At 48.5% G+C, this 18433-nt stretch overlaps 1 protein-coding gene across 1 annotated transcript in view; it reads left to right on the forward strand.

The window, feature by feature from the left end:
- Positions 1-18145, forward strand: part of LOC146785439 (uncharacterized) — an 89153-nt gene extending 71008 nt beyond the window's left edge. Inside the window, exon 3 of the mRNA XM_085633046.1 lies at positions 15511-18145. Coding sequence (XP_085489172.1) covers positions 15511-15963 — 453 coding nt within the window. The 3' untranslated portion in view covers positions 15964-18145. The remainder of the gene's footprint in view (positions 1-15510) is intronic.
- The last annotated feature ends 288 nt before the right edge of the window (positions 18146-18433 follow it).

Below are 18433 nucleotides of genomic sequence, written 5' to 3' on the forward strand. Positions count from 1 at the left end.
ATGACAAGGAGAAAAGAAAGACGTATATTCAAGAGTGAAAGGGGGGCAATGGGGGACCGAGGAGAATGGGGAGCAGGAGGCAATTGCCAGGAAAGCCGTTGGAACGGAGATGCTAATGTCTTTTGATGTACAGGCTTGTGCCAGTAGCCTATGTAGTTGGAAGGCTGTATGTCAGTTGATGTGTTTAATCTATCAAGAGGATGCCAGATGTGAGTGATTCCCTTGCTGGGAGCCTAAATAAGACAATGCGATATATGAAGGCTCCTGAGGCAGGTAAACTATACCCACCATGTATAGAAAGAATTATGGGTGTCAGATTTCTAATCAAGTAGTATCTGTTTCACAACAATACTTAACAGGTCTAATAATGCATACTCAATAAAAATCAGTGATAGGGGAAGTGTTGAAAACAGGGGGCTCAATATATAGCTGTTTGAAAATCCAGTAAAATTACGTCTAAAGCCAAAGAACATAAGGTCAAGCTCCCTGGTTCTTTGTTACAGTTCCAACATAAATCGGATTCAGATAATTTATAAGTTGACCAGTGTGCTAGATGAAGAGTGAATTACTAGGATTGTGTGATAGAAGGTATACATTTATGATGTAGTGCAGTGGCAGGAATGTTAATCCACGTTTCCTTGCTGGGAGGTTCCCAATCAACCTTACTAAAATATTTATCCTACTTGGCAGGGAATGGGTAGCATGGTTTGATTGTGTGAGAAATTAAAAAATATGTGCTTTTTAGAGGCAGTGTGGCCTAAAGACACCTCTTTAACTAACAGTTGATCTATTTGGAGGTCTCTGAGTGGACCAATTTGAATCAAATTTACCTTTAGCTTCAGGAAAGTGTAGACGTCTAGATTGGCCAGATGATTAGAAATCTTAAATTCAAAAATTGATAATGGTCTTGAGCCATGGTGTAAATCTCTGTCTAGGGAGATACCTTTCTTTCAAAAATACTCATTTTTATGCATATTATTGATTACAGTTTGTTTTACACTTCCACAAACAATGTGGAATCAGATTTTAAGAGTCTCCATTCTCCTGTCTAGCAGGTGAATTAATTGGATGGTATCTTTAAAAATATCGTAGGAATGTAGGGGGCAAAGCGAGGCATTGTAAAAACTGTGATTAAGAGGTAGGGGGCAGCTAATTCCTTTTTCACCCAATACCAAAGCAGTTGGGGATCATTCATATCTATAAACCATCTTACTCCTTGTGTGCAACAAAGGCAGTTTGGTAATGGAACCAATAGGGAGGATTACAACCACCATTTCTTTAGTGCAACACTTTTTTTACAAGGAGATTCTGGTCTTTCTATTCTTCCTAAGGAAAGAGGAGGGGATTTTGTCGACCACAGAGAAAAATTGTTCTGAGAGACATACAGGTAACATATTAGAGATTAAGTTAAGTAATGGGGTTATCAAATTTTTATGGATTCACTTCTGATCTGACCATGAGATGTGTTTGAGAAACCAAGCATCTCCTAGGTCCCAAATTTTGTCTAAGGTTTTTGATCCACTGTAGCTTACTGAAAAAAGAATGTATTTGGAAAACCACAACCCAAGATATTTAAAAAATTTGGGTTGCCAAATAGTCCGGAGTCACCTAAGCATGAACGGAGACAGTGCATGTTTAGCGGGAGGACTTCAGTTTTCTCCCTATTTAGGCAGGAGCCCGAAATTGTCAAAAAACAACGGATCATATCCAGAAGTGCAGGGATGGCTGAGTCTGCTTTCTAGAAAAAGACCAAAAAGTTGTCAGCAGAACCGCTGTTTTGAGTTGGAAGGGTTTAAAGCCAACGCCCTTAGTGGCCTTAGAACTCTTCATCATTCGCAGAAGGCAGTCAATTGCTAACAGAAATAATAATGGGGAGAGAGGGTGACCTTGTTTGGTGCCTTGATAAAGGGTAAAAGAGAGGCAGCTATTGGCTAGGACTCGAGCTACTGGGCAGGTGTATAAGGCCTTGACCATACATCCAAAGCCAGAAACCAAGTTGTGATGCAGAATTGCCTCCAAGTAGGGTCCAGTTACCTTGTCAAAGGTCGCCACAGGAGATGTGAAGGGATGGGCTCTTTTGAAATGTGACAAAAGGTACCTGTATTGTCACTTGCCATCAAATCTGTATAAATCAATTTTTTAGATTTATGAATCAAGTATGGTATAAAAGGTTTGAGACGTTTGGGTAGGATTTTCACATAGATTTTAGCTTCCATATTTATTACGGAGATAGGCCTGAAATCGATTGTGTCCGAGTGGCCTTCGCCCTCTTTTGGAATTAGAATTGTCACTTTGGCAGCAGTACCTAAGACTCTCCCTGTTTGTGCAAAGTGGTTTAGAATGGCTACAAAGAATGTAAAAATCGTCTCTAACATAGGCTTATAAAAGGTTATTGTGAATTTGTCCGGACCTGGGGCCTTCCCACTGGGGGTTGATCTGATGGCTTCAGTAATTCCTTCTCTTGAGGTTGGTTTATTTAATGTAGCTTTATCATTATTAATTAAAATTGGGAAATCAGAGTATCAGGGAGAGCCTTTGTCTTGTAGAGTGTAGTGTAAAAATCTTTTAAAACATTGGCTATTTCTTTAGTGCAGGTTCCAAAGGAGCCATCTCCCCCTGATAGTAGTGAACAGTGATTTGTTTCTTTAAAATTTTAGTTAAGCAGCTTGTGACCTGCCTGCTTTGATAAGGTGCAGTAGTTTTATTCTTTTTGTGTGTGGATCCCGAAATGTCCCTAGTTGCTGATGATTTTGTAATATATTCATATTTCAAATGTTTGAGTTTTTCAAGGGCACCCAAATTCTTTTAGTATATCTGTATTGGATTTCAGTTCTTTTAATTTCGTCATAAATGGTATCTAGTTTTGTTTGATCTGCTTCTTTTTCCTGAACATTTTGCTGATGGCCAGACCTCTAGCATAGCATTTTAGGGTGTCCCATAGGGTCGCTGGAGAAGAGACAGAGTCTGTGTTCTCTTAAGGAATAGCTCTTACCTTTTGAAAAAGATTGTGCCTCAGTGATATCCTCTCATAATTCAGTATTGCAACACCAAGAGGTGGTTTCACCAGGGTTACTTGTATTTAAGAGGGTTAGGGTCACAGCGGCATGGTCAGATATAATGATGGGTTCAATCTTTGCGTTGGCAACTGCTCAGTTCAGTTCAAAAACTTTATTTGGTTGCGAGGCAGCCATAAACATGCAAATAAGCAATGAAAGGCACACATTACAATCCAGTTTCATCAATACTTTTTCAGCGGACAGACAAGACTACATATAAAGCGGCAAATAATCATTATACATACTAATGTTAAAAAAAGAGATAAAATATGACATTTAATAAACATTAATCGTATTGCAGCACAAATAAAGGAACTTACATAAAAACAGGTCTCATATTCATATAGCTTATGTATAAAATGGTAAACCTAGATACCATGCCTCAGATTTCTGGACTTCAAAAAAGAGGTTAAGAACTGTTAGACGGCCCGGGAGGGTCGGCCGAGGTCAGGGGGAGAGGTCTCCGGGGAGAGCCGTCTCCAGCGATCGTACAGACAAGTAACTTCCCCCCCACAGACAGACACCACACCAGGATAAGATTTAGCGTTCTTTATATGCACTTCTTAAGGTACGATGAAATAGTACAAGGAGGTCTGGACTCAGGGGTCCCCTCGATTTAGGTCTCTTAGGATAGGGAAGGGGTAGCGGGACAGTCTGTTTACCAGTCAGGTAGTTCGGATGAGATGATGGTTAGCTCACAATCCTCGAGCTTGGTGGTGTAGCTGGTACGGGCCGCGGCAGCGCCAGCAGGTCCCGGTAGAGATGGTCGATACACGGTCCGCGGCAGCGCCAGCAGGTCCCAGTGAAGGTGGTCGATGTACGGTCCGCGGCAGCGCCAGCAGGTCCCAGTGAAGGTGGTCGTTACAACGGGCCGCGGCAGCGCCAGCAGGTCCCGACGAGGATGGATGTTGCAGAAGGCCGCGGCAGCGCCAGCAGGCAGGACGATAGTTCGCAAGATAGGGCTATGGCAGCGCCAGTAGTCCGTCAAGGCTGAGTTCTCTCGGTGTCTCTCGACTCCAGGATACAACTGCCATCCTGCTCCGGAGCTGCTCCAGTTATAGGGCAGGCGCCCTTTGATGTCCGGGCCCTCGCACTTGGAGGTCGGAGGGTCCGGGATGAAGGTGTCCAGACACCCAGCAGGGGGTGGAGCCAGCGCCTGGGGAAGCTGGAGGCGATCGGCACCTGGCGGGGGAAGAGCTCTTGACGCTTCGTTCTCCCATTGACCTGCCAAGTGGTCCACTCACCTCCTGGGTGGATGGTGGTGCCGGGATGTCGGGGCCGGCCAGGCCCAGGGTTAGGGTCGGGGAGAGGCCACGCGGCCTCGTGGTGCAGGGCCCAAGATGGCGGCTTGACCCGGCCGGGGAAGCCGGTGGGGCTGGGGCCCGTGATGCATGGAGGTCCGAGGGCAGAAGTTCCGTCGGGAGACGGGGTGCAGGTGCTTTCCGTGGGTCACGCCTGGCGGGCCGGAGCTTGGGCCCTGTCGTGCGGGGAGGGAGCAAGCCCTTCGTGTGGCCTGTCCAACATGCGTCCCCCCCAGCTGAAGGCGGGGAGAGTCACCCATCTTCTTGGGGACTCTCCTCGTCGAGGCGGAAAAATCGTGACAGGCCATCCGCGTTGGCGTGGTCTTGGCCCGGTCGGTGCTCCACGGTGAAGTCCATTCCCTGCAGGGAAATGGACCAGCGCAATAGTTTTGGGTTCTCCCCCCGCATCTGCATCAGCCACTGCAGGGGTCGATGGTCGGTTTGTACCCGGAAGTGGGTACCGAAGAGATAGGGCCGGAGCTTTTTGAGGGCCCATACCACTGCGAAGGCCTCCCTCTCGATGGTGCTCCAGAGCTGTTCTCGGGCCAGGAGACGTCGACTGATGAAGGCCACCGGCTGGTCATGACCCTCGGGGTTTAATTGAGAAAGAACGGCCCCGATGCCGTGGTCGGAGGCGTCTGTCTGTACCACGAATTCCCGACTGTAATCGGGGGCCTGGAGCACAGGGGCGGTGCACAGGGCGGCCTTCAGCCTCTCGAAGGCCGCTTGACAATCGGGGGTCCAGTTAATCCGCTTTGGTTGGTTCTTGGACGTGAGACCCGTGAGGGGCCCCACGATGCTGCCGTAGTCCTTCACGAACCGCCGGTAGTAGCCGGTGAGCCCCAAGAAGGCTCGGACCTCGGTCTGGGTGACGGGGGGCTGCCAGGACTGGATGGCAGCAATCTTAAGTTGCAGCGGGGCCACCAGCCCGCTTCCCACTTGGTGCCCAAGGTAGGTCACGGACCCTTGGCCAATTTGGCATTTGCCGGCCTTAATTGTGAGGCCGGCCCGCTGGAGGGCCTGTAGGACCTCTTGGAGGTGGAGGAGGTGGTCGGACCAGTGGCGGCTGTATACAGCGATATCGTCCAGGTAGGCAGCGCTGAACTCTTCGAGCCCCGCCAAGACCTGGTTCACAAGGCGTTGAAACGTGGCGGGGGCATTCTTCATGCCGAAGGGCATGACCTTGAATTGGTAGTGGCCATCGGGGGTAGAGAAGGCTGACCGCTCCTGAGCCCGGGGTGTGAGACCGATCTGCCAGTAGCCCGCTGTTAGGTCGAAGATACTGAGGTAGCGGGCGGCCCCCAGCCGGTCGATCAGTTCGTCCGCTCGGGGGATCGGATGAGCGTCGGTCCGGGTGACAGCGTTCAAGCCCCGGTAGTCGACGCAGAATCTCAGTTCAGGTGTGGTGCCGGGGGCAGCGGCTTTGGGAACCAATACAACCGGGCTGGCCCAGGGACTGTCCGAGGGCTCGATGACCCCGATCGTGAGCATTTTGGCCACTTCCTCCTGTATGCAGGCCCGTACCCGATCTGGTACGCGGTAGGCCCGGTGTCGAATAGGGGGACTGTCCCCGGTGTCCACGTCGTGCAAACACCAAGGGGTGACCCCGGGGGTGAGGGAGAACAGTGCAGCGGACCGCAGCAGGGGGTTTCGGCAGCCCTGGCGTTGCTCCGAGGTGAGGGCGTCAGAGAGCCGGACCCCGTCCACGGAGCCGTCATTCTCCTGAGTCTTCAGGAGATCCGGGAGGGGTTCGGAGTCTTCCTCTGCCCCACTGTCCGTAGCCATCAGGAGGCTGAGTTCTGAGCGCACAAAGTGTGGTTTGAGCCGGTTGGTGTGGAGGACCCGAAGGGGGTTTCGGGAGGTCCCCATGTCGATGAGGTAAGTGACGGGGCTTTTGCGCTCGACCACTTTGAAGGGCCCCGTCCACTTATCTTGCAAGGCACATGGTTCGGTGGGGGACATCACCCACACTTGTTGCCCAGGCTCGAACTCAACGGAGGAGGCATTGTGATCATACCATCTCTTCATGTCCTCCTGGCTGGCCTCGAGGTTCGCCTTGGCCATCTCTCTGAAGCGCCGGGTCTGATTGCGTAGGGCCAGGAGGTATTTGAAGACGTCTGGAGGGGTCTTTAGGGGGGCCATCTCCCAACCTTCCTTGACTAGGCTGAGGGGCCCTCGCACAGGGTGCCCGTACAGGAGTTCGAAAGGGCTAAAGCCGAGGGACTTCTGGGGGACTTCTCGGTAGGCGAAGAGGAGGCACGGGAGTAGTACATCCCACTGGCGACGGAGGGGCTCTTCCAATCCCCCAATCATCCCCTTGAGAGTGCGGTTAAAACGCTCCACTAGTCCGTTCCCTTGGGGGTGATAGGGGGTCGTGAATCTGTAGGTGACCCCGCATTGTTGCCAGAGGGACTTCATGTATTTGGAGATAAAGTTCGTGCCTCGGTCGCTGACGACTTCTCGGGGGAAGCCCACCCGGGAGAAGATCCCCATTAGGGCCCGGCCAACCACCGGAGCTGTCACGGTCCGTAGGGGCACCGCCTCGGGGTAGCGGGTGGCATGGTCCACCAGTACCAGGATGAACCTGTGTCCTTGTGCCGTGCGGGGGTCCAGAGGCCCCACAATGTCTATTCCTACCCTTTCGAACGGGGTGGTGACCACAGGGAAGGGTTGCAGAGGGGCTTTCAGCTTCCGACCACTCTTCCCGCTGGCTTGGCATGTGGGGCAGGACCGGCAGTGGTTCAGGACGTCGTTCCTCATTTTCGGCCAGAAAAAGTGGGTCACTAGGCGACTGTAAGTTTTGTCCTGGCCCAGGTGTCCAGCCAGGGGGACATCGTGGGCCAGATTGAGTAGGAAGTCTCTGAAGCGGAGAGGTACCACCAGCACTCGACCGGCCCCTAGCTCTGCGATTCTTTGTTCGCTGTACAGCAGGTCGTTGTCCCAGTAAACCCAGTGAGATCCGGTGGAGTCCCCTGCGTTCTGGGCGCTGGCTTGTTGGCGGAGTCCCTCGAGGGAGGGGCAGGTCTTTTGTTCCTGGCGGAACTGTTCTTGGGTGGGCCCCCCTTCTTGACGCCACTGAGCCAGGCCGGGAAAGTCCTGGGGTTGCGCGTCCCCTTCGGTCGTTGGTTCTGGGGGGCTGGCCTCGTCGTTGTCTTCTACTGGGGCGACCGGGGGCGGAGGTGCTGGCCAGTCCGGTTCTTCTGATCGGGGGACGGCATGGGCGGCCATGGACCGGGTGGTTATGCAGGCCCAGTCCGGGAGGCCCAGCATCCCCAGGTGCTCCCTTCTCTCGACGGTGGCCCACGGGGAACTTTCGAGGTCATTCCCCAGGAGGCAGTCCACGGGGGCATCGTCCCGGACCGTCACCTTCAACAGGCCGGAGACCCCTCCCCATTCGAATGGGACGCAGGCCATTTGACACATACTTTCAGAATTGTCGGCTGAGCGGACGGGGCAGAGAATGTTCGGCAGGATCTGCTCGGGCTTCACCAGGTGACAGCGGCCGGCCGTCACACTGGCGCCTGTGTCACGCAAGGCCTCGGCCCGATGTCCATTAATGGTCACCCACTGACCGTATTTCCTGGTGTTAGCGGGTAGGGGAGCCCGCGGGACCATGTCTCTTCCCCCTAGGCACGCCAGGACCATGGCGGCCGGTTCCCACTCTTGCTGGGCCGGCTCATACTCTTCCTGTTCCTCCGATAATCGCTCTTCCCCCAGGGCGGCGGCAGCTACCTGGCGGGGCTTGGGTGTTTGGTTCTGCGGGCAGCTCGGGTCATTGGCGTAGTGGCCGACTCGCTGGCATCGGTGGCACGTGACGTTGGCTCGGAACCCAGGACGCATCGGGGGTTGCCCCGGCCGGCCGGAGGCGGGGTGCTGGCCACGGGTGTTGCCGGCAAGGCGTCTCTCCCTCGCCCCTGGCCTCCTCCTCCTCCCCGAGGACGGTGCTGGCCTTGGTTGCTTCGGTTGTGCTCATGTGGCCCTCTCCGGCCCACTCGGGTGCTTTCCCATCGGTCAGCTTCGGCGGCGAGCTGCCGGGGGTCAGTCAGCTTGCTGTCGAGGAGGTGCTGCCTGAGCTCGACGAAACAGTTGTTCGACAGGTGCTCCCATACCATAAGGTTAAAGAGTTGCTCGTAGGTCGTGACATGGCTCCCCTTGATCCAACCCTCGAAGGCACGGCTGAAATAGTTAACGTACTCCACCCAAGTTGTGCCCGGGATCCGGGTGCAATCCCTGAACCTCTGGCGGTACATCTCGGGTGTGAGGCCGTAGCGGGTGAAGAGGGCAGCCTTCATGTGGTCGTAGGACGACATTTGGTGATCTGGGAGCTGTAGCAGGGCATCGCGACCTTCGTTGACGAACCTCCCCCATAGTCCGGCTCCCCAATCACTCCGGTCGATCCGGTGGGAGGTCATGGCGATCTCGTAGGCTTTGAACCACTGTTGTATGTCGTCTTCTCGGACATACTCGCGGACAACATCCTTGGGGATGTGTACTTTTTTCTCGGTTGGCCCCGGGGTGTGCTGTCGCTCAGGCACCCCCAGTTCTTTATTCTGTTTCCGAAGTTCTATTTCCGCCAGTTTGCGCTCGTGTTCGAGTGTTATTTTTTTTTCCTCAAGCTCTCTCTGTCTCTGTTTTTCTTCTCGTTCCTCTCGGAGCCGCATATGCTCTAGATTTAGTTTCTGCTCGGCTAACTTGAGTTCACCGTCCATCTTGATCCGTGCCATTTCCAACTCGTGTAATCTGGTTCTTTCTCTTTCCTGGATCTCCTCCTGCGAGAGGCCCGTTCCCCGCTCCTCGGGAGCCGTGGCGTTCCCCTCTGGTGCGACACTGTTTCGGTCGGAGGGCCCGGCGATCCCAGTTTCTGTCCACGACTCAAGGGCGTGCTTCAAATCATCTTTGGTACTCAGGCCGGTGGTAGCAATGCCTAGTTCCATGCAAAATTGTTTCAGTTCGCGGTGGCTGTATTCTTCTAACTTATCCATTTGGAATTTTTCAGTGGAACCGCTATCTTTGGCTGACATCGTGGTTTTGTCGTGGGGTGAGCTACTCTCTGTACGATTACGCGTTGATTCGGATCGCGCTGCTGGCCACCAATGTTAGACGGCCCGGGAGGGTCAGCCGAGGTCAGGGGGAGAGGTCTCCGGGGAGAGCCGTCTCCAGCGATCGTACAGACAAGTAACTTCCCCCCCACAGACAGACACCACACCAGGATAAGATTTAGCGTTCTTTATATGCACTTCTTAAGGTACGATGAAATAGTACAAGGAGGTCTGGACTCAGGGGTCCCCTCGATTTAGGTCTCTTAGGATAGGGAAGGGGTAGCGGGACAGTCTGTTTACCAGTCAGGTAGTTCGGATAAGATGATGGTTAGCTCACAATCCTCGAGCTTGGTGGTGTAGCTGGTACGGGCCGCGGCAGCGCCAGCAGGTCCCGGTAGAGATGGTCGATACACGGTCCGCGGCAGCGCCAGCAGGTCCCAGTGAAGGTGGTCGATGTACGGTCCGCGGCAGCGCCAGCAGGTCCCAGTGAAGGTGGTCGTTACAACGGGCCGCGGCAGCGCCAGCAGGTCCCGACGAGGATGGATGTTGCAGAAGGCCGCGGCAGCGCCAGCAGGCAGGACGATAGTTCGCAAGATAGGGCTATGGCAGCGCCAGTAGTCCGTCAAGGCTGAGTTCTCTCGGTGTCTCTCGACTCCAGGATACAACTGCCATCCTGCTCCGGAGCTGCTCCAGTTATAGGGCAGGCGCCCTTTGATGTCCGGGCCCTCGCACTTGGAGGTCGGAGGGTCCGGGATGAAGGTGTCCAGACACCCAGCAGGGGGTGGAGCCAGCGCCTGGGGAAGCTGGAGGCGATCGGCACCTGGCGGGGGAAGAGCTCTTGACGCTTCGTTCTCCCATTGACCTGCCAAGTGGTCCGCTCACCTCCTGGGTGGATGGTGGTGCCGGGATGTCGGGGCCGGCCAGGCCCAGGGTTAGGGTCGGGGAGAGGCCACGCGGCCTCGTGGTGCAGGGCCCAAGATGGCGGCTTGACCCGGCCGGGGAAGCCGGTGGGGCTGGGGCCCGTGATGCATGGAGGTCCGAGGGCAGAAGTTCCGTCGGGAGACAGGGTGCAGGTGCTTTCCGTGGGTCACGCCTGGCGGGCCGGAGCTTGGGCCCTGTCGTGCAGGGAGGGAGCAAGCCCTTCGTGTGGCCTGTCCAACAAGAACATTTTAGTAAATCTATTATAAAAGCCACAAAAGAAGATAAAATGTAACATGGTTTGCCCAGACATGTCATTACATGGGCACGGACTAGCTTCAAGAGTACTCTGGAAGCCTAGTGGGAAGCAAAGCAGGTATTTAATTGTGTCCACCCTGAAACGAAACAATAAAGAGTGTTCCCTTCATCCACTTGTGTTAAATAAATATTTTCTGGGAAGGGTTTCAGGACTCAACTGTAAGTAGGCAGCAATAGTCGTTTTTCATATTTCTACACTTAGCTTTTTCTCTTGTGCTTGGGCTAGTGATAGGGTTTGAACATGCTTCTTCCCAAGGATGACATTCAATGCTGCGTTAAAAAAAGCTTGAGTTAGGCCGTTCTCTTAAAAAGATTCCTTTACATAGGCTAGCCATGGGATGGAGAGACCTCTATCGCAAGCTAAGCAATTGATGATTACATCTCTCGTTAAGTAGGCCTCTCAGGATTCCAGATGGATAGCCATAACAGTGGTGGACGAGTTTGAATTCAGTCACTCAGGTATCATAGCTCCAGCTACTTATGGCAGATGATATGGGAAGAAGACAGGAGGATGGACAAAAGATTCCTGCAGACGCAATTTTCCTGCACCTGAATAATCAAGGGAACCCCAATGCCCCAAAATTCAACACCCATAGGATGCTACGGGAAAACATAGTGAGGTATATATCTGTAGTATCGGTGTAAGGGCCCTGCCACCTGGGGGGAATGGGAAGCAAAAAAGTTAACCTATTCCCAAGGATAACTTCGACCTGTGCTGCGTTATGTTCTATACCCATGAGCTATCTGCACTAAAAAGTAACCCACAGGTAGGAAAAGTGCTTGTGCTTAACAATTGGTTTGTGCTTACAACTAAAATTGAGAGCCGAGTGTTCTTAGGACCAAGACCTTGTAAACCTTGGAATGTGCCAAAAAGATACGCCTCCCCTGAGAGGCGTAACAAGGAGAAATGGCTCTTATTTCTTCTCATTACTTCCTCTTTCTATGTGTGTTGTATCCTGCAGCACACATAGAAAGGAAAATGCCTCTCAGGTTTGTTTTTGTGCAAGAAGGTTTCCCTTCCATCCTAAAAGCAATCCTGCATGCAAAGCAGGCACCCTTGCACCATGGTGCAAGGGTGCCTGTGTTGGGGCTAGACAGTCCATTCTGCACCAGTACAGGGAGAAAAGTCAGGAATGAGCCATACACCTTAAATACCGCGCATTCCTGCCCCTTCCCAGTGATGCTGTGCAGCCATAAATCTTGTTAATAAGGCTCTGAATGTGTTAATTCCTTATCTTGGTTTTGGAATCAGCTAGAGAGATGTTTCAGGTCACTGTTGTAACATTTAATTGCTCCCAGCTGGAGATTTCAGCTTCCATAAAAAAAGGGACAGAAGGCAGATACTTTGACCAGGACAACCTGATTGGTGTATCCAAACTCAGCGCCACCGCAGTTGGCCTGAAGTGCACCTAGGTTGCAGTCAAACACCAACAGTGATTTCTAATTAGAACTTTACTTTTTTGGCACTTTTTCTTTAAAAATGGTCACCATTATTGGATTTAAGTTTTTTGTGCCATATTCTTATTAAATGTTTCTTACTTTTTAGAAATAGGTTTTTTTTTTTTTTTATTGTGTTATGTTTTAACTTTTTGGCTGTTTTGGTTTTGTTAAATACGTTTTCCTAAATTAACCCAGCCAGCACTGTGGCATAGCAACACATTTTGGAAAGTATTATTTTGGTTGCACTCACATTGTCTCCAGCTTGTAACTCATTTTCTTGCCTTCAAGAACTGTAGAATACAATATTATTTAAACACATCTTTTTATTGCTTCCATCACAGTTCTGGATCAAACAGGGAAGTGCAATGAATCATCAAGACATTTCCCCCCGAAGGCCAGCTTTAAATCTGTTTACCAAGATAATACTTATAAACGTTAAGAGCTTTTGAACTTATTTTATCGACTTGCTCAGAATTCACTTGCTGAGATAACTTCACTTTTAGGAGGAGGAGGAAAGGGTTTGTGGCCTCTGTTGTAAAGCACTAACACCATACTTTTTTTTTTTAGGTACCAGCATTTAATTCATTCATGCCACTGCTGTTACTGGTGGGCTTAAATTGATCTCTTCTATTCATAAACATGCACCTGAACTACTGTTTACGCCTGCAGTCTCTTTTGTGCACTTAGCCCTGCGCCATTTACCCTTTATAACACTGTTACCAAATATATTTTACACTTTCGTGAATACAGCGATTCAAACTGATCTGGTGTTTTTGTTGTGTGTATCTAGATTTTGGATTGTTGATTATCCACACAATAAGATGCATCATGTTGTTGGCCTCATATATTTTCGCATCAAATTCATGGGAATAGTGGAATCATTCTCTTCCATTTTGTTGGAAAAAAAGGGACTTTCAATGGATAATAATCATAAATCTGTGATCCACAAAAGGTTATCACAAGCTCTTTGATGAGGCTCTTTTATGCCCAGTTGGATAATAATAATAATCCACATTTGTAAAGCGCAAACAATCACCCGCAAGGGTCTCTAGGTGCTGGGGGCCGTCGGGAAGATTAAGCAAGCTACTGCCCAGAGTCACAGGGTGCTGGGCTAATCTGCCGCCGGGGATCGAACCGTGATCCCCAGATTCCAGAGGCAGTCGCCCTGGCTGCGGCGCCACACCTCTTCCACTCCTGGCCGCGGCGCCACACCTCTTCCATGTGTATGCAAGCTGCTCAGAACCTTGCATGTTTGCTTATGGCCGGCTACACTCAACTGCATGAGAATTTGCAATGGATTAGCTGTTTACTATATTGGTACCAGTTTTCACAGTGTATGGCCTGGGGCTAGCATTCAGGATAAAGATCTCCCCAGCCTCTTCCTAAAGTTTTCTTCAGAAGCACCTACTGGTTTCTTTTTCTCTATAGTCTTTGTGTGGGTTGATCACTGCAGTGATTTTCCATGGGTTGCTGGCAATATCTAACTTGGGCTTGAAACTTTTTGGATTCCACCTTGAGGCGCATTTGTCTGACAGATTTGGTTCTAAGTATATTCTCGTTGTCATTCTCGTTGCTAGCAATGTCAGCTAGTTAGGTTTCCCACAATCCCAACATGGCAGCCATACATGTGATCCTGAAGGCATTGGTTTGTTATAACTGCATAATCAAAGATAGCCTTCCGCACCAACCCAGATCTCAGTGACATCAACATGAAGTCCTTCAGGGGCATATACTGAAGCATCACCAGGCTTCAATTCATAAAATTCCTACCTCATTCCTGATTCTTTGATCAGTTTCCTAGATGGTGGTTTACTAGATTTCAACTAGCCTGATTGAATGTTTGCATTTGCCAATGCTTGTTTTTCTTTTTGTTTATGCCGTTGTCCTCCCCTCCTTCACTAGTTCCACTCCTTTACAGTGCCACTGTGCCACCCCACCCCCACTCTGCCCACGGGCATTTCAGCACCATTGAATGCAGCACTGTTTAATTAGGAGCTGCGGTGCAGGTGGTAAAATGTCCATCGGCAAAACAAATGTTGCATAGAGTCTGCATACACCCAATGGGGAGCAGTGGCATATTTAGGATGGCATGCAGTACTGAGGAAGCCCACATCAATATAACTTCAGCCTACCTAGCTTACATCCTAGAGAGAAACAGCAACTCCTGAAAAAAAGAAGGGCAACAGCTCAAAACGTAAAAATATCTTACCTCAGAGCTTAGGACACCTCTATCATACACCTCATTTAACAGGGTATCGAAAGAATTGTCAACCAACTGTCAAAAATATCTCCTCTAACTAGCTGCAGCCACCAGCCCTGAATCAACTCCAACATCAATTGTCACTATCAAGATTAACACTAACCCCATTCTAAGCATACTGAAGCAGAATGTCCTGACGTATTCCTGGTCAGACAGCAGCTAGACTGCTAACCCTGAGATGACAGCATTTTATTTATTTATGCGTTTTTATACAGCGGGTTCTTTACTCGAAGGTGTTAGAACGCTTTACAATAGAGGCTGTTACATTACATAAGAACTTCAGAGTACATAAATTGCATATCAGATACAAAACAGATGCATACGTCTAAACACAAAGATGTGGAATTTAATCTGACAGAGTAGATATGATCTGCCAATATTGGCAGGCAGTGAGCACAAAGAATAAAGAAATAGCATAATGATATTATATAGCATAGCATTATGAATCAACAATGTTGTAATAAAGCAGAGTACTGGTTAAAAAATAAACAAATAAACCTGACTGAATGATTTACTGACATGTGGTCTCTTCTGCTCCAATAATCATCAGACTTTAGGATTCCTGATTGTTTCCCCTATTTGCCATTGGTCCTGCAGGGTGAGATCATAGTGCACATTTGATTTTCCACCTCGAGGAGTTTTCAAGTCATTTGTATGTTTCCTCAATCATGTCTCCGAGCTGTGTTTAGTTTCTGATTCTGCCCATAAACCTTTTCGGCTTGTCAGTTTTCACAACGATACAATTTTTTTTATGGTATTTAGATCAGATGTTAGCGGTAGCTTCCTGCCAGTACATTCTCGTATCCCTATTCCGGCTATTCTGTCTTAATTGACCTCCATCATGTGATGGGACGTGGAATTCGGGGGACACTGACACTGTCCAAGAGCACAGTTCCAGTCTCCCCCCCCCCCCACTTTGCACAAATGGATAAAAAATGGAGCTTGCACATTTGTACCAGATTAATCTTGGATGTGCTTGAACAAATGACACTTGTGGACATGCCTTTGTGAAGGCGCATAAATCAAATTATTTGCCGTTATTGCAAATTGTCACTGAATCTGTCACTTTCTCAGCATGTGTGAATCTGTCGACAACTTGTAGTACTGTAACCTCCCTGCTATTGATAAGATAATATGGAACTTTAAAAATGTGTCAACATTTATCTTTATCATGTTAGTGCCCTGGCTGCAGGTCCTCGGTGGAACGCAGAGACCAGAGCAGCATGAGAGTCTTCTGTACCATCTGCAAGGACAAGAACGGGAGCAACTATGAGTTCTGCTCGCAGTGCCTGAGACCCTGGAAAGGTGACAGCAAATCTTCTGTGGGATGTGGGTATAAGGGGTGCAAGGACCCCAACCTGGTGATACTTCAGACATGCAATGTCATCGTCCAGCCTCACGGTGGCATAAACGGCTGCCCCTCCATTCGTGCTTGCCCCACTTGCGGTCTCCTCATTGAGTACAAAGATGGGTGCAGGTACATCACTTGCTGCAGGTGCCGTGTGAATTTCTGCTTCGCCTGTCTCAACACTGCTCAGGTCTGTCAAAGAATAAACTGCATGACCAGTAGCATGCATTTTGCTCCCAGGCAAACCACAATTCCGATCTGGTCAGGGGCAACACAGTGTTAAAGATTTGCATCCCAAATAGATTAATTTTCCCTCCTGCTCTAAATGTGGAATCCTTTCTTAGGGCATACATGTAGTAGCAAATCTAATGATATTGTTGCTGTAATTCTACTTCTGAGCCCTTTTTTTAATTTCATAACATTTTAGTATTTTATCATCCATATAGCATCAACAACAATCTTACAGGGTAATAAAATCATGCTACATATCCGAGTACAATTTAGTATCACAAAAATAACTGATGACGGGGCATTCATTTGTTCTGAGCCCCCTCAGTACAGGCATTTATTTATGTGCTCATTATCATTCAAATATTTTAACAAAAATAACTGCCAAGTATTTCATTTGTGTACATTTATAGTATAACAATGTTCCTTTTTGGTTTTATAGTATGTTTCTGGTTTTTATGTTATATATCCATTAATTACAATATTTAGAACGAAATGCATTAGCTATAGATAAATATTCAAGGGAATTCCTACATTTTTATTCACACCCTACATAATAGATCAGAGGTTTAGTCTTTCTAAAAATATGGTTGAAAAATACGATATACAGCTTGTTGGGGAGACTGGGAAAGAAGAATTTCAGACTCTCCAAGGAAAGCATCTTCAAGAGAAACAGCCTCTGCCAAGTTTCGCCGCGGCGGGAATTCCGCCGCGGCGCTGGGGGGTGCGGGGGGGCAGCGCGGTGGCGCTGTGCTCATGACGGAGCCGCTCCGTCATGAGCCACGGTTGAGCTGTGCTCATGACGGAACGGTTCCGTCATGACTCCGCCCATTTGCGTTGTCCCCCCGCACAGGCGGGGAAACAGCGCCGCGTAGGCGGAGCGGCCGCCAACGGCCGTGACCTGACGGAACCGTTCCGTCATGAGCACACGGCAACCGTGGCTCATGACGGAGCGGCTCCGTCATGAGCGGGGAAGGGTTAATATCTGAAAAACAACAAAACAGGTGAAGAGTGGCCTTTCCCAAAGGCAGGTGACAGACTGGAAAAAATATCAACAGTGAGGTAGTAGGAGTGTGTGCCGTTTAGGCAGCTCCTATTTGAGGAAAGATTTTGATGCTAATGTAGACGTTAAGTGTAAAGAAGTAAATTTAGTAGATTAGGGGGTATATCAAAGATTGGCATTAATCATGGTTCCTATTTTGGTACTATATATGTGAATCTTGATTTTGTTCACCGTTACGTTTGCCGCAGCTAATTTTATTCATTATCAAAATGCTTTATTAAAATGATGCGCAAATTGTATGTTAAAATAAACAGATCCTAAATGCAAATTTGTAGTTGGTAACCATATTTAAATGCTCTAGGCCTGTGAAATGAAGAACAAATATTACCTTAAGTTAGCATGTTGACTGAAAAGTAATGAATTAACAGTGAAAGGCCTTCACATTGAATGGTAGTTTATGCAAGAAATGTTTCGACTCTTTGCTGCAAATGTTGCAACTTCAGAAGCTTACTGTTAGCTAGTGAATAGACACTTGTTTGTATTGGACAACTGATAGTAAGGTTCTCACCAGGAGGAGGAGAAGCAACAGGGAAAATGAGTCATGTGAATGTAGTGCGGACTGCTAGAAAGTAATGTTGTAAAATTCAAGGACTAATGTCTGAAAGTCTATTATGCTCTGGAGAGAAAATGAGTAGTCAACCTGTTACCAGGAGCATACTGAAATCGGATTGATCATCATGAAGAAGAAAGAAAATAATGTTGCCACATAGAATTTGTGTGTTTATATTAGTGCATGTTTTTAGAGTAGATGCAGATCCTAGGATTCCTTTCCCTGGCATTTTGCCCGGAGACTCGTTTCTGGGTTTCCTAGACTTTTTTTGCATGAGAGGTTGTAGCCCATTTCTTATGCCTGCTGATTCTTAGCTGAGAATACTTTTGAGCTTATTATGTAAAAGATTTTACGCTTATGCTTTGATTTCTCTCATCAGAACTCTTTATGGGTATCTCAACTGACACCTTTTCTCAAAATCTTAATATAGATTAGAGAATTTTCTTTTATGGAAAACGCTTGTTGCATCATTATTATATTGACTTTGATTTTGACTAATATTTTATAATCAAATGTTGATTGATGGATTATATTAACGTCTAATGATGAGACTTAAAGAAAAATGCAACTTTTGATAAAAGATGTAAAATTAAATGATTTGAAAATAAAACCCGTTAACTCTCACTAACTGTCTTTATTGACTGAATTGATGTTTTATTAATTGATTATGTTCTTATGCTGACAGTCGCTTCTCATTTCTCTCTGCCGACAATCACAGGGCCATGTGACCAGTGGCAGGGTTTGTTTATTAAGAATGCCAAGGGATTGAGGTATATATCTGCAGTTACACATTTTCATATCTTCTGCACTGAAACAGAGCTCTAATATACTGCCAAAGCCTTCCAAAAATAAAAGTGCTGGATCTTGTGTCCATGCATCCTCAGGACAAAGCGTTCTAGCAACTTACTCAAA

This window comes from Triturus cristatus, chromosome 11 (genome assembly GCF_964204655.1).
Source record: "Triturus cristatus chromosome 11, aTriCri1.1, whole genome shotgun sequence".
Lineage (NCBI taxonomy): Eukaryota > Metazoa > Chordata > Amphibia > Caudata > Salamandridae > Triturus > Triturus cristatus.